The sequence below is a fragment of the Drosophila novamexicana genome, unplaced genomic scaffold (assembly GCF_003285875.2).
Source record: "Drosophila novamexicana strain 15010-1031.04,08,12 unplaced genomic scaffold, DnovRS2.1 tig00001939-arrow-arrow-pilon, whole genome shotgun sequence".
Classification (NCBI taxonomy): domain Eukaryota; kingdom Metazoa; phylum Arthropoda; class Insecta; order Diptera; family Drosophilidae; genus Drosophila; species Drosophila novamexicana.
In genome coordinates this window covers 108,286-136,259 of record NW_020824911.1, presented here as the reverse complement: position 1 = coordinate 136,259, position 27,974 = coordinate 108,286, and the positions used below count along the sequence as shown (strand labels likewise).

The 27,974-nt window shown below is 42.4% G+C and overlaps 3 protein-coding genes across 3 annotated transcripts; 2 read left to right on the top strand and 1 right to left on the bottom strand.

Moving 5' to 3' along the window:
• Positions 1 to 3,320: 3,320 nt before the first annotated feature.
• LOC115768689 (activating transcription factor 3) lies at positions 3,321 to 13,875 on the top strand. Its single transcript, XM_030713375.1, has 3 exons — positions 3,321 to 3,677; positions 3,744 to 3,833; positions 11,612 to 13,875. The coding sequence occupies exons 1-3, from the start codon at positions 3,465 to 3,467 to the stop codon at positions 13,220 to 13,222; spliced, it is 1,914 nt and encodes a 637-aa protein (XP_030569235.1). The 5' UTR covers positions 3,321 to 3,464; the 3' UTR covers positions 13,223 to 13,875.
• Positions 13,876 to 22,199: 8,324 nt separating this feature from the next.
• Positions 22,200 to 25,689, top strand: LOC115768692 (ATP-dependent DNA helicase DDX11). Its single transcript, XM_030713379.1, has 3 exons — positions 22,200 to 24,034; positions 24,091 to 24,288; positions 25,017 to 25,689. The coding sequence occupies exons 1-3, from the start codon at positions 22,286 to 22,288 to the stop codon at positions 25,665 to 25,667; spliced, it is 2,598 nt and encodes an 865-aa protein (XP_030569239.1). The 5' UTR covers positions 22,200 to 22,285; the 3' UTR covers positions 25,668 to 25,689.
• Positions 25,690 to 25,903: 214 nt separating this feature from the next.
• LOC115768693 (S-adenosylmethionine decarboxylase proenzyme) lies at positions 25,904 to 27,336 on the bottom strand. The gene has a single exon (XM_030713380.1). The coding sequence runs from the start codon at positions 27,016 to 27,018 to the stop codon at positions 25,963 to 25,965; it is 1,056 nt and encodes a 351-aa protein (XP_030569240.1). The 5' UTR covers positions 27,019 to 27,336; the 3' UTR covers positions 25,904 to 25,962.
• Positions 27,337 to 27,974: the final 638 nt, after the last annotated feature.

Here is a 27,974-nt window from a genome sequence, read left to right as displayed (position 1 = left end):
TGTGTGTGTGTGTGTGTGTGTGTGTGTGTGTGTGTGTGTGTGTGTGTGTGTGTGTGTGTGTGTGGTGTGTGTGTGTGTGTGTGTGTGTGTGTGTGTGTGTGTGTGTGTGTGTGTGTGTGTGTGTGTGTGTGTGTGTGTGTGTGTGTGTGTGTGTGTGTGTGTGTGTGTGTGTGTGTGTGTGTGTGTGTGTGTGTGTGTGTGTGTGTGTGTGTGTGTGTGTGTGTGTGTGTGTGTGTGTGTGTGTGTGTGTGTGTGTGTGTGTGTGTGTGTGTGTGTGTGTGTGTGTGTGTGTGTGTGTGTGTGTGTGTGTGTGTGTGTGTGTGTGTGTGTGTGTGTGTGTGTGTGTGTGTGTGTGTGTGTGTGTGTGTGTGTGTGTGTGTGTGGCTGTGTGTGGCTGTGTGTGGCTGTGTGTGAGGCACATAAAAGTGGCACTAAAACTTTTCGAGGCAACTGTAGCTGCTGCGGGGCACAGGGGTTGGCATTCGCAACAAACATTCCTGCCAAAATGATAAATGGCCCAAAAGCCAATACTAGAAATGGCAGAGCCACAACAGATCGAGCACCGAAGGGGTGGCTGCTCGTAATATTCTATGTAGGCGACTGGGGGTTGGTTCGCTTTTGCATTTCGGAGTGGTGAGGGATTGTGATGGGGATGGGGACGGGGGGTCGCAGTCGTATGTCCCTCAAAAACTACTTAGTTATACAGAACGCATAATTAGTCAAGTTTTAGCTTAACCCAATCTCTGGCTATGGCATTCCGCACACAAATTCAAGCGCATAACTGAATTCCTTGAAAAACCTCAAAGACCATAAAAAAATATAAAAAACAAAATGCGAAACATGGCAGCACACAGAAAGGGCAACAAATTGCCATAAAAAAAAAAAATAATAATAATAATAATAACAGAAACGAAAACCAAAAAACCCAAATTAACACTGGGAACTAAAATTAAATAATATAACTTCATATAATATAAATGTGCCATGTGGCAACGCTGCGAAAGCACAACGCAGCGAGTTGTTAAGTAGCCTGCGTCAAAATCAGACTTAATTTTGGGCTAAAATTCATGTGTCTTAGAAAAATGCTATTATGAGTTGATTTCAAGACGTCTGGCAACGCTGCAGCAGCAAAGCCAGAATTAGCATTCGCAGTAACTATCTGGCAACGCTTTGCAAACATCTTTGCTTGCCCTAAGTTGAAATCAAACTCAAATTTAGCTTAAATATACCAAATCTAATTGGAAATTCGCGATTTGGAGACATAAAAATATAGATATAAAAAATATAGAAACGGCGCCTTTCTGTCATATGGCAACGCTGCCTTATTAAGTTGTCTGCCCTATTAAGTTGGCTGCACTTGTTAAGTTGGCTGTGCTTAAATCTAATTGAATTTAAAACATAAATTAATGAGATATGGGTTTGGGCTCGACGAAAGCCTATAAAAAAGACTGTATGCAAGATTCTGAATGGATCTCAGCTGCAGTTTGAATAAGCAGATGCATAGAGTCTCAATTGACCTATTGCATAGCTGAAATGCTTGCAATACTTGCAATGCTCGGAATGCATGTGCTTGTTGTTTGCATTTCACCTTCAACTGTGATTGACCGCACATACCCGTTGGGCTATTACACACACTCGAATGTAGATCAATTGTAGATCCGCCGTCTCTGGCTAACAGGCATCTATGAAAATGTGTGCATTCTGCATTCAATTAAACGATTAAGTTCTTAATTGAGACATCAACATGGCTAACTAAACTACGCACAGCAAATGCGAACAGCATTGGGTCAATCAGTCAGTCAGTCAGTCAGTCAGTCAGTCAGTAAGTCAGCTGGTCAGTCAGTCAATCAGTCAGCTGTCAGCTGCTCAATGCTTACATAAATCGATTTACTTACGTTTATTTTATAATTAAATTGCTTAGGATTATACCCTGTACTACAACGAAACAACTCAGTGGGGCAGCCTCTTATTGGGCATTAATATGCAATGGACACTTTAATCTCGGAATCTACATTTTCCTCATTTTCCTATGAACTAATTTTTAGCTCATTATAGGGTATCTTGAAGTCATTAAGACCTGTGTAGAGCACACAAGTTTCATTAAAGTTGCTCCAAATATTGCATAAAGAGCCAAAACATGTGTTTAATTCGATTTAATGTAATTCATAGCTGATTACAGGGTATCTGTTAATCGTGCAATCTTGTAAGAGCTCACCTGCTGTGTCATAAAAGACGCCCCAAACATAGAGCCAAAAAAAGAATTCATAGCCTATTACAGGGTATCTTTAAGTTATGCAGTTCTTTGTGGAGTGCACTTAATTGTTTAATAACAGCATTTGTTTTTATAATATGCTGCAGTCATGCACTAAAATATGCCTAAAACAAATGTTTATTTCGATTTGCAATGTTTACAGGGTATCTTAAAGTCGTGCAGTGTACGCTACACTAACTGGCTTTTTATGAGCTGTTTTACGCTCACACAAGCTCGAATACGGGCGCGATTTCAGTTGTTTTTTTTTTTTTAATTCTCACACACTTCTCTTGCCCTATCACTCACTCACCCACTCTCTCTCTCTCTCTCTCTCTCTCACTCTCTTTTTCTCTCTCTCTCTTTCTCGTACAGAGCGAGCGTGCGATTCGTGCTGGTCGTCGCTGTCGTCGGTTGATGTCTCGGATGTCGCTGATGTGGATGTGGATGTCGACCGGTGCCGGTGGCCAAAACATTCAGTTGAATTCAACGCTGTGAGCAACACACGCTGGAAGCGCCGATGGAACCGCGTCGCGACGCAGCGGCAACGGCAGCAGCGGCAGCGACAACGACAACAACAACAGCAACAACAGCAACAGCTAAAGAAACAAAAGCCACAACAATATTTGCACAAGAGCAACAAAAACAACTGCAACAAAAACTAAAAACACAAACGAGAGTCAGCTAAAAAGAAAAAACGTTTTATTAACAACAATTTGTGATAACCGAGAGAGACAACAACAACAACAACAACAACAAGTAGACGCGAGTGTCCAAAATAAAAACAACATTTATATACTTATACAAAAATATATATATCCAAATATATATCTATATTTATACAAAGCGCATATACAAACACAACAAAAACTTAATAATAATAATAATTAAACATAAAAATAAAACAATAAATATTTAATTAACAACAAAAAGCAGTCCAACAAATGCAACGCGTAGGCCTTCAACTGTGATTTACAAATAAAATATATTAAAAAAAAAAAAAAAAACAAACAAAACAACAAATAAAGTTTAAACAAAGTTCTACTATAAAAAAAGTGGCGAGAAAAAAACGAATTCTACAAATAAAATAACGAGTTACGAGTGCTTTTTTTTTGATATTCTTATTATTATTTACGTTTCGTTTTGTGCGTTGATTCGTTATCCAATTAGAATTCGCGCCCCAATAAGAAGCAGCAGCAGCAGCAGCAGCCACACAATGTTCAACTCCAATATACCGGCCGCCGCGCTGCTGAGCATCGAGAGCAGCGGCCTTGGCGCTCACACGCCCAAAACTCCAGAGATACTCAACTCGCTGATCGCGATGACAAATCCTTTGGACAACTTCAATTTCAATGGCTCCGGCACTTGCAGCGCCGCCTCCACGCCGGTGGTCACCATACGCAACTTCTGCGGCAATGCGAACGGACAGGTGCGTAGCGCTGGCGCCCGTTGATCGGCCTACCTAATCTCAGCTGTGGTGTCTTTTCTTTTGCAGTCGCACTCGCAGGACAGCAGTCATTCCAGTTGCTCGGCATCGCCGCTCGATTCGCCGGCGGGCACAGCGACCACGCCCAGTGTGCAACAGGTAGGTGTCAAATGGGGCTGTCAAAAGGGGGATATTTTATAATTGTCTTTGAACGTGGCACTAAAATTTGCGCGCAAGACTCGGAATCAATTCACCAAATTTTACTTTCAATTTTTGACTTTCAATTTAATACCTTCGATCTTGGATCCTTTTCAATAAATACGTAGTCCTTTTCAACTTGACTTCAATATAACATTTGACAATCAGTTCAACTTTTAATTCCGTAATTCAATTTTACTTTCAATCTCCAGCTCTTCGTTCAATTATCTTATCTATTGATTGTGGCCTTCAGGTGCAACTTTTAGCTTTCGATTAGCCTTTTCAATCAATGAAATATTTCAATTGGACATATAGTTCATATCTCGCATAATTTACAATTTGACTTCTATTCTATTTTCATTTATCTTGCTTCATAGATAGCCCAACACGGTTTGATTGATCGTTCAATTCAGTTTAATCTTGTCATAGCTGACAATCAGTTCGACCTGAAATTCAGTTTAAACATAATTATAGACTAAATTTATTTTTAATCTTAAGCAGTTTCTTCAATTATCCAAACGCTGTTCAATCTGTTTTCCTTTCAATCGCAATGTTCAATGGAATATTGATGACATTCCATCACAGTTTACAATCAAATTAAATTGCAATAGAGCTCAGCTTTCAATTTTACTTTCAATCTCAAGACAAAGGTGTTTCAATCAATTTGCCTTCCTTCAATCAAATTTTCATATCGAACATTGCTGTTTCAGGTCACATTCAATTAAATGGTGACATTCCGTCACAATTGACAATCAGTTAAGATTGTAATTCAATCGAGCTTAGCTTGAAATTTTACTTTCAATTATCTTGATGCAAACGATTGATGGCCTTTGGCTAACTTGACAACGCATTGCACAATTTTCACTTTCAATCTGGCATGTGTTGAATTACTGCACGCGTGCATGCAATTCAATTCGATTGAATTCAATTTCCCTTTCAATCTGGCCGCACCATTCAACGACAATCAACAAGATTGTTCAACATTTGCGTGCGTTTTCCATTTCCAATGTCCGAATTGCATATGTGGTGGCGCCCACGCAGCGCACGACGATGTGCCAAATGCCCACGCAATGTCAGTTGCTGCACCGGCTCCGGCTTTAGCTCCGGACATTGGCCGGCATCCGCTAGCACTCCCCCGCGCTACCGCGCCCCCGCGCCTACACGCCAGCCCGCCTTCAATCCGGGCGACAGTCGGTTAGTCATTTGGTCGATTTGTCGCTTGGGTCAGGCTTTTGGCTTTGGCGCTGAGCTCGTGGGCGTCGTTGTTGACGCTTCAATTGCAAAACGCAGCCAGAATTGATTTCACTTTTCGTATGCAAACAGAAATTGAATAAAGTATCTGTATCTGTATATGTATCTGTATCTATAGCTGTAGCTGTAGCTGTAGCTGCAGCTGTATCTGTATCTTTAGCTGCTGCATTTGTATCTATAGCTGTTGCATCTGTGTGCGGCTGCACAGAATCACTTGACTGACATTGGCCTTAATGAGGCACGTAGCTGACGCAGCTCAGCTCAGTGAGGATAGGTAGGTGGAAATGTGGCTGGGAGGGGCAGGCGTGTTTTCTCGAGGGGCGAGTGCGGGTGCGATTATTGCATATGAATAACATTTGCCACGCGGCAATTAAATGCCATTCGAGCAGAGCTCACAGCTCCCGGGCGCATCCAGCAGATACTTGGATATATTTGCGTATTTGTAAATGTGTGCTGCACTAATTGGCAGGTGTGCGTGTGTGTGTGTGTCTCTCTCTCTCTCTCACTCTGTGTGTGTGTGTGTGATTTATGATTATTACTTGAAACGAATTTATAGGCATTGAACTGCCGCAAATTTTAATTGCCGCCAGTCGACGACGGCGCAAGTGCAAAATATTACAAAAAATAAAAATTAAACACTTTTCAATTTGTTTTCTAACAAATTTCACATAAATTATAAAAGCCCAACACACACACACACACACACAAACACACACACAGGCAAATGCTAACTTTTCGCTGTTGCCACTCGCCACAGTTTTTATTGCACTTTTTGGCACAGCCGCTGCTGCTGCTGCTTCTTCTTAGTTTTCGCAAATATTTGCACAAATGTTTAAATTGTATTTTGCACATTTCTCATAAACGCAAAATGCACAGTGAGAAAAAAGTGGAAAGAAAACGGCTGATAAAAAACTACAAATTTCAAAATGGCAAATATTGAATGTCGAAAAGTCGTACATAAAAAAATACTTAAAAAGGCGAGAAGACAACACAAATTGCAAACAAACCGTACACTGAATACCCTAGCTATAGTTGAAGATAATTATAAACACAAATCTGCAGTAATATCGGAACGTTTCATAATTCCAGCCACAGGACATATATAGTACGACCTATTAAAGGGGATCGCGCATATGTTTTTCAGATAGCATTAAAAAGCACTTATACAAAGTTCCATCAACCCATCTTCGCTGAAAACACAGCTCGAATAGCACAGACTGTCAATATAAATAAGCACGCAAACGTTTAGCTACAAATTTCAGATACCTTTCATTTCAAGGGTATTTTTCCAAAAACGGAACACAAATAAAAAGTAAAGTAATAAAAAATGAAGAAGAGAAAAACTGGCAAACAGGCGAACAAACAAAATGCGGGGCCAAATAAAAGATGCAAATTTGCGAGACGATTCGTGCGAAATGTGAGTTTTTTTTTAGGCGCTGCTCGACAAACATCGCACATTTGCAGATACAGATACAAATACAAAAATACACACAGATACAGATACAGACACAGATATAGATTCATTCACAGATACATATACAAATACAGATACAGATACAGATACAGACACAGATATAGATTCATTCACAGATACATATACAAATACAGATACAGATACAGATACAGATACAGATACAGATACAGATACAGATACAGATACAGATACAGATACAGATACAGATACAGATACAGATACAGATACAGATACAGATACAGATACAGATACAGATACAGATACAGATACAGATACAGATACAGATACAGATACAGATACAGATACAGATACAGATACAGATACAGATACAGATACAGATACAGATACAGATACAGATACAGATACAGATACAGATACAGATACAGATACAGATACAGATACAGATACAGATACAGATACAGATACAGATACAGATACAGATACAGATACAGATACAGATACAGATACAGATACAGATACAGATACAGATACAGATACAGATACAGATACAGATACAGATACAGATACAGATACAGATACAGATACAGATACAGATACAGATACAGATACAGATACAGATACAGATACAGATACAGATACAGATACAGATACAGATACAGATACAGATACAGATACAGATACAGATACAGATACAGATACAGTACAGATACAGATACAGATACAGATACAGATACAGATACAGATACAGATACAGATACAGATACAGATACATATACAGATACAGATACAGATACAGATACAGATACAGATACAGATACAGATACAGATACAGATACAGATACAGATACATATTCAGATACAGATACAGATACAGATACAGATACAGATACAGATACAGATACAGATACAGATACAGATACAGATACAGATACAGATACAGATACAGATACAGATACAGATACAGATACAGATACAGATACAGATACAGATAAGATACAGATACAGATACAGATACAGATACAGATACAGATACAGATACAGATACAGATACAGATACAGATACAGATACAGATACAGATACAGATACAGATACAGATACAGATACAGATACAGATACAGATACAGATACAGATACAGATACAGATACAGATACAGATACAGATACAGATAAGATACAGATACAGATAAGATACAGATACAGATACAGATACAGATACAGATACAGATACAGATACAGATACAGATACAGATACAGATACAGATACAGATACAGATACAGATACAGATCAGATACAGATACAGATACAGATACAGATACAGATACAGATACAGATACAGATACAGAACAGATACAGATACAGATACAGATCAGATACAGATACAGATACAGATACAGATACAGATACAGATACAGATACAGATACAGATACAGATACAGATACAGATACAGATACAGATACAGATACAGATACAGATACAGATACAGATACAGATACAGATACAGATACAGATACAGATACAGATACAGATACAGATACAGATACAGATACAGATACAGATACAGATACAGATACAGATACAGATACAGATACAGATACAGATACAGATACAGATACAGATACAGATACAGATACAGATTCAGATTCAGATACATATACAGATACAGATAGATACAGATACAGTATCTTTAGGCAACTAGGTGAATCACAAAGAAGGGCTTAGATATGGTATTGGATAAACTTGGCCCGTAGCACTCATTAAGTTGTATCTTTATGCATTCAGAAATCGGCCCCAAAGACTTGGGTTCGCCCGACTTATATGCTTGCATATATGTGAAGCCTTGTTGGGCATTTGCTTATCTTTGCGATTTCTTTATCTCATGTTTTCTGTTTCGATCTGGCCTGCTTGCTTATCAAACTTAGATTAAGTCTTATCTCACTTAGATCAGTTCCAAACTTTAGTTCTGGTTATGCTTCCCCTTTCTCTCTCTCTCTCTCTATCTTGCTCTCTGATCAGCTGAACTATATTATCTTCTCTTTGCTTCTCCCTACTTTTGTTTCCCTCTCTGTCTCTGGATCGCTTCAAGACTTGTTTTTTTGACAAATTTAGTCAAACGTCTTGGACTCTCTTCTTCTCATTTTCTCTCTGTCCCCATCCTCCTCTCTCTCTCTCTCTCTCTCTCTCTCTCTACCAATTTCTTTCTCTTTGCTTTTTTAAACAGCAAAAAGCTGATCTGCATACTTGAACACTGACCTCTTCTAATCTTATAATGATAGCCTGATTAATTAACTGGCTGATTGACTGCCTGCTTGACTGATTGATCATCAACGCACAGACCAAACCATAAAAGCAATGTAGCTTACATTTTCACGGGAGGAAAGTGCTTGACGAGGGAAATTGAATATTTGTAGCGAACATCTTGGCCCCGGGCAAGGCCGAAGAATGCACGCTAGTATGTACAGATATAGATATATATATATGGATATATGAATTTGTGGAATTGCATTTCTGACTCCCCCGACCCTTGGGCAGCCTACTTCTGCTACTGCTTGCTCCAATTACACTCACTGGCCCCACACGCAGACCATTTGGAATGCCCTGACAACTAGCAGGCACACTCACACACACACACACACACACGCATAGAGAGTTGCACAACAACAACAGCAGCTGGAGTCAAGTAGAAAACGCACCAATTTTCGAGAAGTCTGCCAAGTCGAGTTGAAGGCAACAAAATCTTTTTCTTTTTTATTTTTTCTTGACCATATGGTCGCCGGGCGGTCCGCAGTAGCTGCGGCAGTCGCAGTCGCAGTCGTTGGCGCATGCGATTATTATGATTATGCGTGTTTCTTTTTTCTCGTTGGTTTTTTTTTTTCTGGTTGAAACAAAATTTATTTATCTGCTTTTTGGGTCAATAAATAAAAAGGCAGCGTGCCTTAAATTTGAATGAAACAATGCGTTGAGCGGCTGGCGAAAATAACAGAAAATAGCAGAAGCAAAAAGGGGCTGGGCTGTGCATAGGGCTGAGGAGGGGCTTTTGGAGTGGGCGTTGGACAGTGGCATCTGAACAATTTCTCGAGCAGACAGCAAATAAAAAGCGCAAAGCTCAAGATAATGATAATCATGTTGATGATCATCGTGAAGAGGGGCTGGGAAAGATAGTCTGGGCTTGTCTGACACTTGAATGAGCTGTCATTGAGCTGCACATTGAAGTGGGCTGCCCAAAAAGGGGGACAGCAGGGTAGAGAGCTAGAGTGGGAGAAGTGGGGAGTGGAGTGAGGCGAGCAGTCTTTCAGCAGATTTCAATCAGCACTTCTATTAAGGCTTCAATCAACTCTACAATCAGTGTTTCAATCGAAAGTTGAATCAGCGCTTCAATCAAAGCTTCAATCAGCACTTATACTGATGCTTCAATCACGAATTCAATTTAATTGAAATTCACAAGAGTGGGTCATTTAAACCGTTGACTTTACTTTAATTTCAATATACATTAACTATCTGTAGATATTGAATATTATTAATTAAGAGTTCAATCATTATTTTTGCTTTCAATTTCAACGATAACTTTCAGCTAGTTGATAGCTGACTCGTTATTTCAACTATTCGTCTGCTGAATTCGATCAATTTCAATTCAATTTTTAATTTCAATTTCAATGAGCTGAATTGACTCAACGTTTCACTTTTGGGTGTGCAAAGCTGAAATTATTTGTACAATCTGAGCCTTTCCTCTTTGCCTTGTCAATTTCAATTTCAATGTGTGGCATTCAACCAGCCGCATTGACTTAACCGAACTGCAAGCATGTGTGTTGGGCCCTTTTTAAATGAAAGTTGACAACGTGTCGACGTGATGACCATCTGTTTGTCTGTTGCCTCTACTCCATAAAAGGCGCTGACGCGCTGCCCACCCACCTCTTTAAGACTGGAAACTTATGGCCAGGGGAGCGGACCGGGCGGAGGTTGACTGTTGCGACTGCACTTGAGCAACCTGTTGTGGCCTTGTTGTTGTTTTTGTTGTTTTTATATGTATTGTCCTGCCCAGTAGTCTGGGCACTGGGCGGGTCGACAACAGAAAAAAAAAACAAAAATACCGATTTCTATCTTTCACTTTAATATTTAAAATTTATGCGAGAGTTGCCTTCAAGTAAATCACAAAGTTAACAAAACAAATGCCGCCGAGATAATCTGAAAGGCGAGACCCAAAAATCCCAAAAACCCAGCGCAAAGCCCAGGCCCAGCCCCAGCCCCAGCCCAAGCCCAAGCCCAGCCAAAAAATAACCGGGCCAGATCCGAAGTGTGGCCAAGGAATGCGCCAAGCTGAGCAAAACTCATGTCAAGTACTTTATTTGTTGTTGATTTCTCGTGAGGGTTGGCCCGCTCAGGGCGGTGCAGGGGGGGAGGCGTGGCCACTGAGTCAAGTGAGATCTGGTTGAACTTGGTTAGTTCTCTGGCCAAATGGGTCAGTCAGAAATGTCAACGCGTCATTTCCCGAATTGGAGTTGTGCGCCGCGGCAAGCACTCAAAATACTCGCTACTCGATACCACAATGCGCGATGCCAAAAGACTTGACTTATGCAATTCGTGCTGTCAGCGCCAGTGTTGCCAACTGTCGCTGCGAAAAAGTAGCTAGAAATAGCTAAATTACATTCACATGGGTGAAAGGGTTGCCACCTTTTAGCGAGGCTTCCTTTGTAGCATCTGGCAAGGTACATGTTAGGCTAGAGATGACACAAATGTGATGTTACGCAATCAATGGGCCTTAGATAGGGTTGCCAAAGGTTTTCGTTGCGATTGAAAAAAGTAAATTTAAGTTGAAGTTAATTTCAAGTTAAATCAGTCTTGTGCATGGCAAATCTTTAAGCAATAAAAAATAGCCAGAATTGCAGCAGTTACACTTAAATGTGGCTATAAAATGGCCAAATTGACAGCACTGCTTCCAACTGCGGCGCCACATGGGATTCAGCCAATTTGGCTATTGGTGACAAACAACTTTTGGACCTTGACTAATCGTTCTCTCTCTGTCTGTCTCTCTCTCTCTATCTCTATCTCTCTGTAGACCTGTTCGCAGCTGATCAAAGCTGGCCTCAAGCTGTCCATTCAAAGCAAACGCAAGCTGTCCACATGCGACTCCAGCTCCGGCTCCGAGCAACCGAACTCAAAGTGTTCGCGGCGCGACGAGGACTGCGAGGAGTCCAGCGATGAGGATAGCGAAACCAAGTCGGTGCCGAAGGGCCTGACGCCCGAGGATGAGGATCGCCGGCGTCGGCGACGCGAGCGCAACAAAATCGCGGCCACCAAATGCCGCATGAAGAAGCGCGAACGCACCCAGAACCTGATCAAAGAGTCCGAGGTGCTCGATACCCAAAACGTTGACCTGAAGAATCAGGTGCGCACCCTGGAAACGGATCGGCGACGTCTGCTCGAGATGCTGCAGGCGCATTCGCCGGGCTGCGTCAAGCGCGGCGGCTGCCAGTTGCCATCCAAGCTGCTGCAATCGCCGGCAACCAAGTATCTGGCCGAGCTGGAGCTGGAGGGGCTGCTCAATGGCGATGCGGCAGGCAGCGCAGCCAACACGCCCACGCAGCGGCAACATCAGCAACAACAGCAGCAGCAGCAACAGCAGCAGCAACAGCAACAGCAGCAACAGCAGCAGCAGCAGCGCATGCAGAGCATACCATCCATGTCGACGTTCAAGTTTGGCAGCAAGACGCCAGCAGTTATGGCAGCAGCGGTAGCAGCAGCACAGGCGCAACAGCAGCAACAGCAGCAGCAACAGCAACAGTTGCAACAGCAACAGTTGCCGAATGGCTATTGCAAGCCCTCGCCCTCGCCGCAGGAGTTTGAGCATGCGGGCTACTTGAGCTCGCCAACGCAGGAGGCGCTCTGCCTGCCACAGCAACTACAGCAGCAGCAGCAGCAACAGCAACAGCAGCAGCAGCAATCGTCACTGAATCCCGCCAGCAACAACAGCAACAACAATGCCGATAACAATGGCAATTTGGTGGTCAGCCAACAGGTCTCGGACTATGTGCCCAATTGCGAGGGTCTCAGCCTTGGCCTGGGCCTGTCCGCCGTGGCCGTTGCCATCACCACGCCCACCAACAGCAGCAGCAATACCAGCCTCAGCAGCCTCAGCAGTCTCAGCAGCAGCAACAACACCAGCAGCAATCACAGCAGCAGCAACACCTTGGCAGCAGCAGCAGCAGCAACAACCAGCCTGCCGCCGGCAACAACTCTGCCGCCAGCGACCACGCCCACCAGCGCCATTGAATTCGTGAAAAACGAATTGGTTGACTCACAGAGCCCATATACGACAGCGCTAAGCGCGGAGCGTTTCCTGTTCGAGTCCAGCGACGGCTTCCCGGACATCAAGCATGCGGTCAGCGTGCATCCCAGCAGCATACTCAACAACATGACCAGTGTGGCCAGCCTGGCCGTGCACAACAACAACAACAGCCATCTGATGGACTTCCACAATGGCCTGCCGCACGGCGGCGGCGTCGGCGTCGGCATCATGACGCCCGTCTACGAGGAGGAGCAGCTGTTGATCATGAAGAACAGCTGCTTTCCCAACGATCTGCTGTCGCAGCTGGGCGATGAAACCGATTTTGTGGATCTAGATACGGGCGCCGCTGCCTTTATGCATAACGGCGGCTGCCTGGCGTGAGATCGGGCTGCCCAGCGTGCTGCCGATCACGAGCTGCTGCTGGCCTACGAACAGCAGCAGGAGCAGCAGCAGCAACAGCAGCAACAGCAGCAGCAGCAGGCGGTGGAGGATGAGCTGCAGCAGGAACAGGCTTGGACACATGTGGACTACTGGTGTTAGGGCACACGCACCTGCAGCTGGCAGAGGTGTGTGCGAGTGTGAGAGTGTATGTGTGTGTGTGCTGCTAGCTATTGGCGCTTGCCACGCCCAGCTAATGCCGCGCCCAGTTATGCAGGCACACGCCCCACACACACACACGGACACAACCCTAACGAAATATCCAAGTTCTTCCAACAACAACAACAACAACAACAGCGACAACGACAACAAGAACAACAACCACAACAACAGTAATGTCTCCTCCCACATCCCACTACGCCCTGCGCCCGCGCTCGAATATACAACTTATCATAAAGCACCCAACCTACCCCCCTGCAACACGTGTGCGTGTGCGCGTGTGTGTGTGTGTGTGTGTGTCTGGAGCGGCGCTCCGAAACGTGGCTTGACTACCTCATAAAACAACCTTTAAAATTTAAAGCACTTTGTTTAAAATATAAATATAACTAATTTTTTTTTGTTGTTTTTTTTTTTCGCTCGTCTAAAGTTTAGATTGTAAAACACCTGTACATAACCTTAAATTTGTATGTGTGTATATTGTACGTATGTATATCTCTCTCTTCACACACACACATATATATATATATATATATGTGTGTGTGTGTGTATGTGTATATATGTGTGTGTTCATGTTTATGTTTATGTTTATCGATAACATTCCGTGCAACAGGCAATTTGTTGGCAGTCACAGCCGCATCAGTAATTATTAATTTTAATTTCCGTTAAAACAAACCTAAACTGCCCCTCCCCCCCTCCCCCCTCACAACTAACCCTGCCCACACCCTGTGCGAGATAATGCAGCAAAACGTTTAAAAAATCTGGCGAAAATCTGGAAAAAAAATTCGATAAAAATTATATAAATTATATTTAAGCTAACCATAAAAATTAATAATTAAACAAATTAAAAACCATGCGATATGATGACGTTCGATATTTTTTTTTTTTTTCACAATGTAGGCTTAAGGTGTGATAAACATACAAAAAAAAATCTAATTAAAAAAACTATTTTAAAAAACATATACTAAAAAAACTTTGTGTAACTTTTCTCCCCCTTTTTTTTTGTAAATGTGAATTGGTTAAGACAAAGAAAGCTTGTTGCCTTAAGCCTTATGTTAGCTGAACAACTAAAAAAAAAAAAAAAAAAAAAAAAAAAAAAAACACAATAAATGTAGATCTAAGTTTGTTAATTTTTTGTGCGAAACTAAAAAATGTGCTCTTAAAAAAAAAACTATAAAACTGCAAGAAATTTTTTTAAAAAAACTAGCGCCTTATTAAACTTAATGACAAAATAAAAATAAATAAAATAAAATAAAAAAAAAACAAGAAGAAGCAAAAGCAAAATATTTACAACAAAAAACTTAAATATATTAAATGTATAGAGAAGAAAAAGGAAAAACAAAATATTTCAAAATATTTGTGTATGTGTGTTTACCGCTTGATAATATTCAGACTCAGATAAATCTACAGCTATATGCATATATATATAAGTGTATATATATATATATATATGTATAGGAGCTTATATAGCGTATAAATGTGTGTGTAGAACAAAAAGAAGAAGAAACTCGTTTATGCATTCAACAAATTCTAAGTATAAACAGCTGTGAACACCAAAAAGTGGCCTAAACATTAACCGAAAGAGATCATCAAGTGCTTTTCTAATTGTTTATTTCGAATTATATACCAACATATATATATATATATATATATATTTCCTTTTTTACTTGAACAGAAAAACAAAAGAAAGAAAAATTGCCTCGATTTGTACTAAAGATTTAATATTTACAAACTATTTATGTATAATATAAAAACCTAGCATTTAGTGAGCACGGCTTTTGTAGTTGTACATTGTCTACGTTTATATGGTAAAATACTAACCGTAGCATACCCTAGGATACCCTGCAATTTGAACTATCCATTGGCTCTCTCTCGCTCTCCCCCTGCCTCTCTCTCTCTCTCTCTATCTCTGAAGTTCGTCATGCGTGTGTAAATTGTTAATTGTTTGTAAAACTTAAAATGAAATTCAAAAATAAATAAAACAAAAATGAAAAAGAAACCCAAAAGAAATGCCCGCCTATTTGAAAGGAAATAGGATTCGTAATGCATTAAATACCAGAGTAGAGCAAAAATTTGTACATAGCACTAGCTACGCGAATCAAAGGAATTATATTATTATGATATTATATGTGCAGCTTCCAAGAAAAGAAAAGAAAAAACAAAACAAAAAAACCAAACAAAAAAAAATGTAAGCTCAGGTCAAGTTTGTGTCTAATTTGTTCATAAAGGAAGTTTTTTTTGTAAGAAAAACACAAAAACGCAATGCCTAAAAAGAAAAACAACATTTAAATGTTATATGTATAAATGCAATCAATGTTTAACCAAGAGCTCTAGTGCAAAACCCAAATTGGCTATAAAACAAAACATATTTATTATAAATAAAAAGAACATACCTCTCACACATACATAGTTATATAGTTTGTGCATATATGTGCGTCTGTATGTGCCTCTGGCTGAAGTTTTTTGTGCTCTCAATTCTATAAGTCTAAACTTATGTAAGCATTAAATTCATAAAGTCTCCAAAAGCAGAAAGCAACAAAATTCAAAATATCATCAACAAAATAACAACAACAAGAACAACATCTCGCTCTATAATTCAGTTTTTGGTATATTTCATATCCCTCTCTCTCTCGCTTCATTCCTCTCTCTCTCTCTCACTCACTCACTTTGTGCAGTGTTGTCAAATGCCGCATTCAAAAAATAGCTGTATACAGTGTTGAAAATAGCTAAGCGCGCTTGTCACACAATAAAGGCTAGAATAGCTGCAAATGACATGTGTCTGGCTAAAAATCACTGAAAATAGCCGCATTTAGCTTGAAAAATTGCGAACTTGACAACACTGTTTCTGTTGGCTAGTAGTGGCGCATATTCTCATATACTTTCTCTCTCTCTCTCTGTCTCTGTCTCTGTCTCTGTCTGTCTCGTTCTCGCTCTCATTTAACCGTAGCTATTAGTTTTTAGGTTTTTACTATTTGTAATATCAACAAACAGCAACAATCGACAATTTGTTGAGCAAAGCAAACAAAATGCGCTACGAAGTACCTGTTAAATGTTATATAAATCATATATATGCACACATATATATGTATAAATGTTGTTAAATGTTAACAAAAGAAAAACGAAAAAAAAAAATAAAATAAATAAATAGCTAAATAATTAAAGAGCATAGAGGCACACAGTCAAAACTTCAGCTGCAGGCACGTAAAGCCCATTAAAAACAAAGCTAACCTAATGTAAACTAACGGGCCTGTGCCGGATATCGTTTCCGATCAAAACGAAACGAAAACGAGTGAAAATGCATTCGATACGCTTTTCAATCCGCAACGATATCTGGCCTAGGCCCGATTATATACTTATATGGCAACTAATAATATAATAACAAATGCATGTGTTACAATTATAATCTACAATTTCCATACAAAAAAACAAAAAAAAACATAAATATATTTATAAAACGAAATTCAAAAAAACTCCCATAAACTGTGCTAAAAGAAGAAGGAATACATAAAAAAAAAATAAAAAAAAAAATAGAGAAAAAAAGTATTATTTATATATTTTTGACAAGCGCAAAAATATATGCAAATTAATATTTGCGTTTTCAGTTGTCGCCCTTAAAAAACAATATCGAAATATATATATATATATATACATATGTCATATATATATGTATATATATAGCATTTCTTCTAACTAATTAAGCTGAGCACAAGCAATTTGTTATTTAATTAATTTTAGCTTTTCTTTAACTACTTTTTTCGATATTTGTTTTTGTTTAACTTGTTATAAAAAGAAAAATGCAATTGTTAAAAAGTTATATAAAAAACTAATTTTACAATTTTTGTTTTATTATTATTATTATTTTTTTTTTTTAATTTTATAAATATAATTAAAGCACAAAAGAGAGGCACACGATAAATCAACTCAAAGCCAAACAACGACAGCTACACACACACACACACACGCACACACACAGACACACACACACACACACACACACACACACACACACACACACACACACACACACACACGCCCACACACACACACACACACACTCACACGCACACACACACACAGCTAACTGTGTTTTAATGCTTTATAAGCTGAAATTAAGCGAAAATGTTTTTAATATTTTTCATATGTAATTTATTATGCTACTTAAAAAAAAGAAAAAAAAACAACAAAATGTATATCGAAAAATGCCCAGAAATCCCAACAACAACAAACAAACCCTGCAACAAATAAAAACCCCACAAAAATGTCAAAAACGTATGCAAAAAAAGAAACTTTTTGCATTACATTTTATTTCGAAACATTTTTTTTTTTTGATACTTTTAAGCAGCTAATACTAAATATAAAATTAAAAACTAACTAATAATACTTGTTTTTTTTTTATTATTATTAAACATAAAAAGTCAGCAAATGGCAAATTTTTTCTTCTAAAATAAAAAATATAAAAAAAAATCTAAAAAAAAAAATACCAACAACAAAAAATCAAACAAAACAAAAGCGAAAATGTAAAAATAAATGTTCTGCTTCGAAATCAAAAACGTACAAGAAATGTGCTTTTTAATGATGAGTTTAAGTGGAAGCTAGGTGGATTTGTAGTTGTGAAAGAAGTGAAAGCGACTGAACCTTGGGTTGCTGCAGATTAAAAGCCTTAAAAGAATTATCAGTTGTTAGGCAACACTGTTTAAGGCGCACCTTTAGTATGGAAAAATGTTGTGAAATATTGTTTAACTGACACGTTATCCAGTCAAGAGCTGCGCTACAATAGGCCAGCACTTAAGTGCCTCGCAAGCTGTTAGTCAACACTGAGCAAACATTTGTCTAACTGCTGTTCAACACTGCCGCTTGAAGTCCAGGAGCTTGCATATTCAGATCTGTGGAATAGTCTTGAGCTGCTGCTGAACACTGAATGAGCTGCTGCTGCTGCTGTTGTCCAACACTGCTCGCGTCTTACTCATAAATCGTTCGCTGGCTGCCTCAATTGCTTAGATTCAATTATTTTTGTTCTTGGCGCGTGTCTTGGCGTGGGCGTGGGACACACTGACTGCCGGCCGCCAGCCGCTGATTGCTGCCCGCCGGCGTTTTGGACTGACGACAACATCTGGCAGCTCAATTGCCGCGGCAACTGCTGCAGAAGGAGGCGCCGCGGCAGCGGGCGGGTCAAGAATGGGCGGACATATAAAAAGACTATGACATCATGTTATTATGCAAAAAGACGACGGCTTCATTGAGTGGGGCAACAGCAGCTTTTCTGTGTGTCAGCTTTTAAGCTATCGGCGCCGACTGCGCTCCCTGCCTCTCTCTCCCTCTTTCTCGCTCTATCTAACACTGTCTAGTTAGTTGTTCTCTCTCGCGTGCTCTCTCTCTCTCCCTCTGTCTCTCTATTGCTCAGCGATCTCTCATCGCTTGCCCTCTCTTTCTCTCCTACAGATATGCATAACTTGAAGGCTTTGGCGCCGCGTTCGGCGCTTGGGTGATTAATACGTTGGCTCCCTCCTCTTTCGTATTCCGCCCCCGCATCACCCTCTCCGCTTCAGCTGCCCCATGAAACTGGCCGTGATTAATGCCTAATTGCCAATTGAATGTCAATAACAGTAATAGAAATATGTTAACTCCTTCCATATGCAAATCCGGCGACTGCAGAATGTGTCATTCACTGGTTCATTCGTGCGATCATCGCTGACATTTTCCAACACTGATAACACTAATTGGAAGCCAATCGTATGTGACAGATGCGTAACACTTAATAGCTTGTTGATTTAACTAAATTGTGTACCGGAATATTCCGAAGTGCTTGCCGACGAAATGGATCAGTCTCCAGACTCGACAGTCGGTTTTGAACCGAACCATAACTACCAAAGCACAATATTGATAGGGGGTTATTTTTTGGAAAGGCTCAAACGTAAACGGAACTAGTGATTCCTGAATCTAGCAAGGACTTGAGTAGGTTGAATAAAAGCTCGAAACTGGTTTTTAAAAAGGCGGCTTCTAGAAAAATCGAAAATTTGAAAAGTGAGTAGATGAAACTGGAACCAGTTCCAATAGCAGAATGCCAAGTGTGCGCACAGTCAAAAGCGAGAAGGGATCAGTTCCATTGTCAGATTGGTTCACTTATTCGAATGAACCTGAATTTTCCTAGATTTAAATATGGAAGCTAACTTCCTATGTTAAGGTCAAGTGTATTAGGAATAATGTTATCTATATTCGGACAGTCAAAATCCAATCGGAACCAGTTCCACAACCAGAATGGTTCAACTGAATTTGACAAGATTAACAAAGGGAAACTAACTTCCTATGGTAAGGTTGAGTATACTAGGACTAGCTTAACAAAGGGAAACTAACTTCCGATATTGAGGTCAGGTGGACTAGGAATAATGTTAGCTATGTTCGGACAGTCAAAATCCAATCGGAACCAGTTCCACAATCAGACTGGTTCAACTGAATTTGACAAGATTAACAAATGGAAACTTACATCCGATGATAATGTTAAGTGTGCTAGAAATAGAAGCGGAGGGATCTGCTGCCGGATTATACGGGGTTAGGGGCTATCTGTTCTATTGCCAGCTCTCGCCAGGTAACGTCGACACAGCGACAGGTTGGGATCGGTTTTGTTTTTGGGGAATATCTGTGCATGGACTCGGCCCGATAAGGGTCGCGTCAACGTCATTTGGCAGTCCAAGAATCAAGCGGTTACACTGTCCAACAAAACGAGTGCGGCCAGTCGAACCGAATGGAAATCGAGCGCAGTGATAAATTATTGTATTTAATCGTATAAAATGCCACCCATAAATAACAAAACGCATTATCATTGAACGTACTATTAGCAATCACAGTGACAAGCGAGACACACACTTACAAGTGCCTGTTTTCTGGTATATTTTTAGCCGTGCGTTAAGTGAACAATTATGCCACCTAAGCAACAACAACAACAACAATAAGAACAACAAACACCTCGAATGGCAGCCAACACAAGTGCAGCCCGTTGATAAATGGGCTTGTCTTGCGGCCAAAAGACTCGAGTTTGGCATTGGCCAGTGCCCAGTGGCAGCTCGATCTATTGAATCGGCGAACCAGCGGAACCACACGGTCAGCCAAACTGTCGGCCCGCTGTCTGCTGCATATTCTATGGCTCGGCTGAAGGTCATGCGTGTGGGCGTGGCACGCCCATGTTACACACAATCATTCACAATCCGAGAAAGTCTGAATTTATGGTGTAGAAAGTATGAGAATTGTGCAAATCAGTTCAAATTCCCTGATAAATACTTGAAACATAATGATCGTAGAATTTAATAAAAACCTAATTCATTTTGACAAAGCCAAAAGCTGTAATTTTTGAACTTAGCCTTTTTAGCTTTCCATCAAGTTTGACACTCAAGATAAATTACATTAAAAACCATTTCCCATAAAAAGTGTGGTTATGAAGTCAACTAACCTAAAAAGTGAAAAATACTACATTAACATTTTGACTGTAAATGTAAAATCTATCTTGAGGTGCAATCGTGAACTAAAGATATTTCGCATCAGATGAATTTTTAATAAATAAATTGATAGCACACTAGCGTATAGTAAATAAATAACCTTAGCTCATATAGAATGCCGTTAATTAACGGATTTGAAAAGTGTGGCAACTCGGCGTCAGTTAGTGAGGTTAGTTCTGTTTGCATCCCCGATACGCACTTCGTGCTGACTTGTACGATTTTATATATAAACATTTAACGCAAGCTAGAATAATATGCAATGTACACTCATGCACTCTAGTATATGGATATGTTGTGGCAACAAGTTCAGGTGCATGACGCGGCATTAGCTGAGGCATTGCAACATTTGTCGCAGCAAATGGGATGTGACGATGGCCAACGAGGGGGGGAGGGCAGCTGCAGGCTGCAAGTTTTTGCTGTGACAAAAACGAATGCGCTTTGGCCGTCAATCATTGCCATTATTATTATTATTATTATTATTAGTGTTGCATTCTATCAGTCAGTCAATCAAGGTGCAGCCGTGCCGCATTTTGGCCGTTGGCTAAGGTCAGCATTGGCCAGCGCTGCGTATGAGTAATATGGTATTGGCGCAAATATCTTGTGCCACTGTGCGCCAGTCCATAGAACGCCCACAGCGCGCACATTCGAGTGGCAAGTACTTATTAGCTGAAAATCAAATTAAATGCGAAAAATGCATATTCAAATCGATTTGGCCCCAGGTCGTTCCAGACGCCATTTTCTTTTTCCAGAAGGCGCGTCCGCTGCTCGACTGGAAGTCTGTGTGCGGCTGAGGCTGACGCATTAAACACGCGCGGCTTAAAAAAGATTTAGTATCTAGAAACGATTTAATACTGCACATGACTAATTGGCAATCAATCAAGTTTTGCTGCTGCTTCTTTCGGCCATTACTAAGCAATGCACCAAAGCCGGAGAGCAAAACACAACACGAAACGAAAAGAACATAAAAACAAAAAAACAAAAAAACAAGTATTTACATAACTGAGCATTGTGGATTAGTCATGTTTTGCGGTTGATGTTTGTGCATATGATTGATTTCGCTTTAGTATTTCTATTTTTGCTTTATTCACAATCTATTTTCGTAATTTACGCAATTTGCAATTGCTTCAATTTTCAAATTGCTGCGCAATTCAATGTGCTGCCAGACAGTCTGAAGCACAAGCGCTTGACGCGCTGCCAACTTCAAGTGAGCAGAAAATTGCGCGCAGCCAACTTCAAGCAAACGCATAATTGCGCGATAATGCGATTGCTTTTAGCGCATCGCTGAGCGACGCCCAAGAACGGTTGGCGCCACTTTTTAGATGTAAACAATTTATTAATTATTCAATTGGAGCTGTTTGTGATCATGTATTCGCCGCGCAAGACACTAACAGCGCCTGCAGCGCAGGACTTCGGCTTTCCCTACACGCCCTACGCCATACAGGAGCAGCTGATGCAGCAGCTCTTCCTGGTGCTGGAACGCAAGCAGATTGGCATCTTCGAGAGTCCCACGGGCACCGGCAAGTCGTTGACGCTCACCTGCGGCGCACTCACCTGGCTGCGCCAGCACGAGCAGCTGGTGCGCGCCGAGCTGCTGCAGCGGATTGGCGAAGTCGAGGCCGAACTGTGCAGGCTGCAGGCGGCCAGTGCGCAGGCAGAGGATTGGATAACGGCGCAAAGCAATACGCGAACGCAACGCGAGGAGCTGGCGCAGCTGCTGCGGCTGCGCGAGCTGCTGCAGCAGAAGGAGCAGCAGCTGGACCAGATCAAGCAACGCCGGAAGCAGCAACAGCGTCCGGCGCGACGAGCAGGCGAGTTGCTGCTGCAGGCGGCGGCGGCGGCATCAGCTGAGGACATTGCCACCGAACCGGAGCTGAATTCAGACGAAGACGAGGAGGAGGAAGATGAGCACACAGATCACGCGCTGGCAGAGCAGCCAACGGAGGAACGTTTTCGTGATGTGCAAATCTTCTACTGCAGCCGGACGCACTCGCAGCTGGCGCAGATTGTGACCGAGCTGCGCAAGACGCCGCACGGCCAGCACGTACGCTGCATTGCGCTCGGCTCCCGCCAGCAGCTGTGCGTCAATGCGCAGGTGCGCCGTCTGCCCAACCTGGCGCTCGTCAACGAACGCTGCCTGGACATGGCGCAGGCCAAGCCTAGCTCCCATGCAAATGCCAGCAAGAAGGCACCGCAGTCGCAGTCGCTTAGTCGTTGCGCCCACAAGGCGCCCGCGCAGCTGCAAAAGCTGAGCGATGCGGCGCTCTCGGAGCCGCTCGACATTGAGGAGCTGGCCGCGGCGGGCGCTGCCTGCGGCGCCTGTCCTTACTATGCCACACGCGCCGCCCAGGCGCAGGCACAGCTGGTGCTGCTGCCCTATTCGCTGCTGCTGCAGCGCAGTGCGCGCCAGCAGCTGGGCATCGATCTGCGCGGCGCCATCATCATTGTGGACGAGGCGCACAATCTGCTGGACACCATTGCCCAGCTGCACAGCAGCGAGCTGAGCCTTGGCCAGCTGCAACTGGCCCGCCAGCAGCTGGCCGCCTACAAGGAGCGCTATGCGCGTCGCCTGAGCAGCGCCAATTTGTTGCGGCTAAATCAGCTGCTGTTCGTGGTGCGCCGCCTGCTGCAGCTGCTCGAGTCGAGTGGCGAGCCGCGCCTGCTGCGCACCTATCAGCTGAGCGCCGAGGGCGACTTCTACAACATTGATCTGCACGCCCTGCTGCAGTTCTGCTCGCGCACACGCTTGGCCCAGAAGCTGCACGCCTTTGGGCTGCGGCTGCAGCGTGAGCCACAGCCCAGCGAGAATCGTCCGCCGCCCACGCAACAGCTGCTCCAGCGGCTGGCCGCACAGCATCAGCAGTGCCTGGCGGGTGGCAAACGCAAGCAGTCAGCTGCCAAGGAGCCCGTGACGCCGCAGCCGCAGCCAAAGTCAACAGTGATGCCCAGCTCAGCTGTGCCGTCGCCTTTGCGTCCATTCCTGGCATTTCTGGAGACACTCACCAGCAATGCAGCCGATGGTCGCGTGCTGCTCAATCCCAAGACCTGCACTCTCAAGTATTTGCTGCTCAATCCCGCCGAGCATTTTGCAGACATCGTTTCAGAGGCGCGCGCTGTAAGTTGTTGCCATCAGACATTCAAGCTGCCTTTCATGTTTCACTTCATTTGCAGCTAATCATAGCCGGCGGCACGATGCAGCCGACGCACGAGCTGACCGCCCAGCTGTTTGCCCACTGTTCCGAGCGTGTGGTCGAGCGTTTCTATAGCCACGTTGTGCCAGCGGATGCGGTCCAGCCATTTGTCCTGCCCACAGGACCGACGGGCGCCAAGCTCTGCTTCAACTATGCGCAACGCGCCAGCCCAGCCATGGTGAGTGTCAGACATGTTCTCTTATAGCTATAAGTTCCTTTCGAGCTCGGAAAGACCTACGTGGTGTAGATAGACTAGATATTAGACAAATCAATGGGTATTACTTCCAAAACAACATTATACTAGTTAACTGTAATTGTAAAAACAAAACACATTTCAAAGTTTTATGTCTTTTATCAATTATAATTCGAATCGACTCTATCAAAATTTTGGATTGAGGTGTTAAGAACTCACTCATTGATCTGTCTAACACATTTTGTATTTATATATACCCAAGAAGGTTCCGATTTAGTCAGCCAGGAACTGTCCAAGAACTGTCCTATATAATTTGTATATATCTGTATGTACCCATGGATCTCAGGGTCTGGGCCAGTTAGAGCCTTCAAATTTTGTATGTAGCTGCTCTCATACCGGATAGGCGAGTATGACTTAAGCTTGAAGTTGTTATGTGCTAGCTTTAGCTTTATTTTTGTAAGATCCAATCAAGGAAATCTTCCCGCGCGGCTTCATACCATATATGTACTCATGTAACTCAGAGTTAATCAAGTGCATGGATCATAGTTAACATCACAGCCAGAGGCATGAAACGGGAAACGAATATCTATTCGTGCTCCATGGCTCTTATCGATTAGATAAAGCTAGCATAATAATGATTAACCGTAAGGTTGACTAAAACAGCTTCAATATGTGTGTGCCGCTTCGACCCAATCGTTGTTTCTTTCCACCAGCTGCAGGAGCTCAGCATGGTGCTGCAGAATCTTTGTGGCGTGCTGCCCGCGGGCGTGGTCTGCTTTTTGCCCTCGTACGACTACCTGGATACGGTCTATGGCCATCTGGAGCAGAGCGGCGCCTTGCAACGGATAGGCCAGCGTAAGCGCATCTTTAGGGAAACAGCCGGCAGCGGAAGCGGAAGCGGAGGCGGGGGCGGCGTGGAGCAGCTGCTGCAGCAATACGCCGATGCCATTGGACAGAACGCAGGCGGCGCCCTGTTGCTGAGCGTGGTGGGCGGCAAGCTGTCCGAGGGTCTCAACTTTGCCGACGATCTGGGCCGTGGCGTGATCGTGGTGGGAATGCCATATCCGAATCGCACGGCGCCCGAGCTCAAGGAGCGCATGCGTCACTTGGACGATACGCTGGGCAGCGGCGCCGGCAACGAGTACTATGAGAATCTCTGCATGAAGGCCGTCAACCAGTGCATCGGACGCTCAGTGCGTCACATACACGACTACGCCTGCGTCTATCTGCTGGACGAACGCTATGCCAGTGCACGCATCCAGCAGAAGCTGCCAGCTTGGATTGCCCAGCACATAACGGTGGCCAACGACGGCTTCGGAGCAGTTCAAGCGCGCACAGCGCGATTTTTTAAGGCCAGAAGCTAAACAATCAACGATGGGAACTATAAATCAGTTTATAATTTGCTGGAGAATCTTTGTAGAGTGTAGAATTTAATTGAGATTGCGAAGGGTATCTGACAGCAGTCAGAGATTGTCAAAGTCCCGACAATCTCGATGGGATTGGCAGGGGTAGGATGGTCGAGAATCTTTATGGGCTATCAATCTCTGGCGAATCTGTTGGCGCATTTAAAGAAATTCCAAGTATTATCCAAGTTAATTTCGAATGTAACAAAAACTTTTTTTTATTAACAATAAATTTGTAGAATTGGCGAAAATGATTTCACGTCGAAATCTCAACAGCACGAGAATATTGGGCAAAGAGTAGATTGTAGGATGGAAAATTGCAGCACTGCATATCGGTGCGTTTCCAGTTGGATAGCGTTGAGTATTCAATCTCCAGCTCCTTCATTGTCTCGTAGGCCAGCGAGGATTTGTTGGCAAAGATGGTGACAATGAATTTGCCCGGCTTAAAGGTCTTGATAACCTGATTAATCAATTTCGTATAGTTATTCAGCGCCACATTGCTCTCGAAGCTCACATAGGAGAACTTCTCCTCGGGCGTGATGTGTATGGTCATGTATTCGCCATGCTTATTGATGCCGTTCATCGAGTAGCCGCACGGATCGAACTGGAAGTCGTCGATGACCATGTCGGGCAGTATTTGATCTATGCCAGAGTGTGCCGTCGCTTCGGGCCCAGTGGAGCAGTGGGTCTTGCTGAAGACTGACATCACGTTCTTGTCTAGATTTTGCATAAGTATCTCGATGGTTTGATCGGGATCAGCATCTATATTGTTCTCCTCGACAATAATATCGGGCAGGGCTTTCAGCTCCGGCTTGCTGAACGTATAAAGATACCAGCATTCCAGATTAATCGAGCCCAAGCAGTACGATCGGCCTTCGGGAAATATGGTATCCAAATAGGTGACCTCCTCGTAAAAGCCTTTGTGTGGACTATTCTGTACCTCGGGTCGGGTAAAGTTCTTTCTCGAATAGAATATGTCGCTGATCACACTGAAACCGTGAACTTTGGCCAATTTGAGCAGCTGCTCCAGGCATTTCAACGGCGTCGTTGTTCCACAGGTCTTCAGTATCCATCTGCGCTTCGAGACGAACATGCTGCTCTCGCTTAAAAGGAATGCATCAATAAAATCATTTTTGGTGAAGCTGATTATTTCGCATTTCACGTGGCGCAGCAGATTCTCCCATTCAGGCCGCGTTATGTTGCGTAAGTCGCCTGTCGGACTTGAGCTCTCCTCAAACCATATCTCCAATAGCTTCTCAACGCCTTCAAAAAAGTGTGCCATGTCCGGCATGGCGAGGGCTTTTTGATCCATCGGATAAAAGAACTTCAAAACAACTAAGCTAGGGATGCACTAGATACATCGACTACACACACTAGTTCAAGATACTTTGCAGCAGTCGGCCTATCGATATGTGCAATATATATCGATAGGGCAATTCGGCACGGCGATTCGTACGGCCGATATATCTACCTGTTCAATCGCAGCTGATTTTTTAATATTTGTTAGCTAAATTGACAGAACAGGCTTCGGATTGGCCTTCTTAAACAAAATACAAATTGCTTTTTAGTAGTAGCTTGATTATTGCTTAGTTTTGACTGAGCAGCTTGAGCAGAACCTTACATGGTTAATACTTCAAATTTCGTTTAGATTTACGCGAATATAGCAAACAAAAATATATAATAATATAAAATTCCAATGCTAAGCCACTACGATTCAAATATTTGATTGTGAGCGGGCAGTATCGATACTTAAACATGCTTGCAGACATCGATATATTTTTCATAAATACAGTATTTATTAAATTTTGGTATTTCTCGCATACATAAGATAATAGGCAAATACATAAATACATGCGCTTAGTAACAACACACATGTTACTGGATATACAATATGTTCTTCGCATAATGAGCATTAGGTAAAACCGAAAACTACTTTTTGTCCACAATACTTCAATACTAGAGCTGTTAATCATTTTCTTAATTTATGTATGTTTCTTGGTGTTTGCTGACACGAGCAGCTAGCTCTTTATTATGTTAGAAAGTAATTTGAAAGATTAATTTTACGCTAATGGAGCAAATCTGAAAACAAGCAAAATTTTTATATAATCTGGCCTAGTGTGCAGGCATTTATAAGAGTATTTGAACTTCGTTAAGTTAAAATTGCCGATTTCTTAGCTGCTTAACAAGCACTTTGAGTATTTTCTGCTTTAGTTGCGCACGGTCACACTGTCGTTTATGTGTGTGTTGTTTGTCGCTCTGCACTCCATA

Bases quoted from the DNA above. Each gene is read 5' to 3' on its own strand.
- LOC115768689 (XM_030713375.1), top strand. From the start codon at position 3,465: ATGTTCAACTCCAATATACCGGCCGCCGCGCTGCTGAGCATCGAGAGC. The intron at 3,678-3,743 runs GTGCGTAGCGCT...TTTCTTTTGCAG, and splicing joins GCGGCAATGCGAACGGACAG to TCGCACTCGCAGGACAGCAG. The intron at 3,834-11,611 runs GTAGGTGTCAAA...ATCTCTCTGTAG, and splicing joins CCACGCCCAGTGTGCAACAG to ACCTGTTCGCAGCTGATCAA.
- LOC115768692 (XM_030713379.1), top strand. From the start codon at position 22,286: ATGTATTCGCCGCGCAAGACACTAACAGCGCCTGCAGCGCAGGACTTC. The intron at 24,035-24,090 runs GTAAGTTGTTGC...CTTCATTTGCAG, and splicing joins TCGTTTCAGAGGCGCGCGCT to CTAATCATAGCCGGCGGCAC. The intron at 24,289-25,016 runs GTGAGTGTCAGA...TCTTTCCACCAG, and splicing joins AACGCGCCAGCCCAGCCATG to CTGCAGGAGCTCAGCATGGT.
- LOC115768693 (XM_030713380.1), bottom strand. From the start codon at position 27,018: ATGGATCAAAAAGCCCTCGCCATGCCGGACATGGCACACTTTTTTGAA.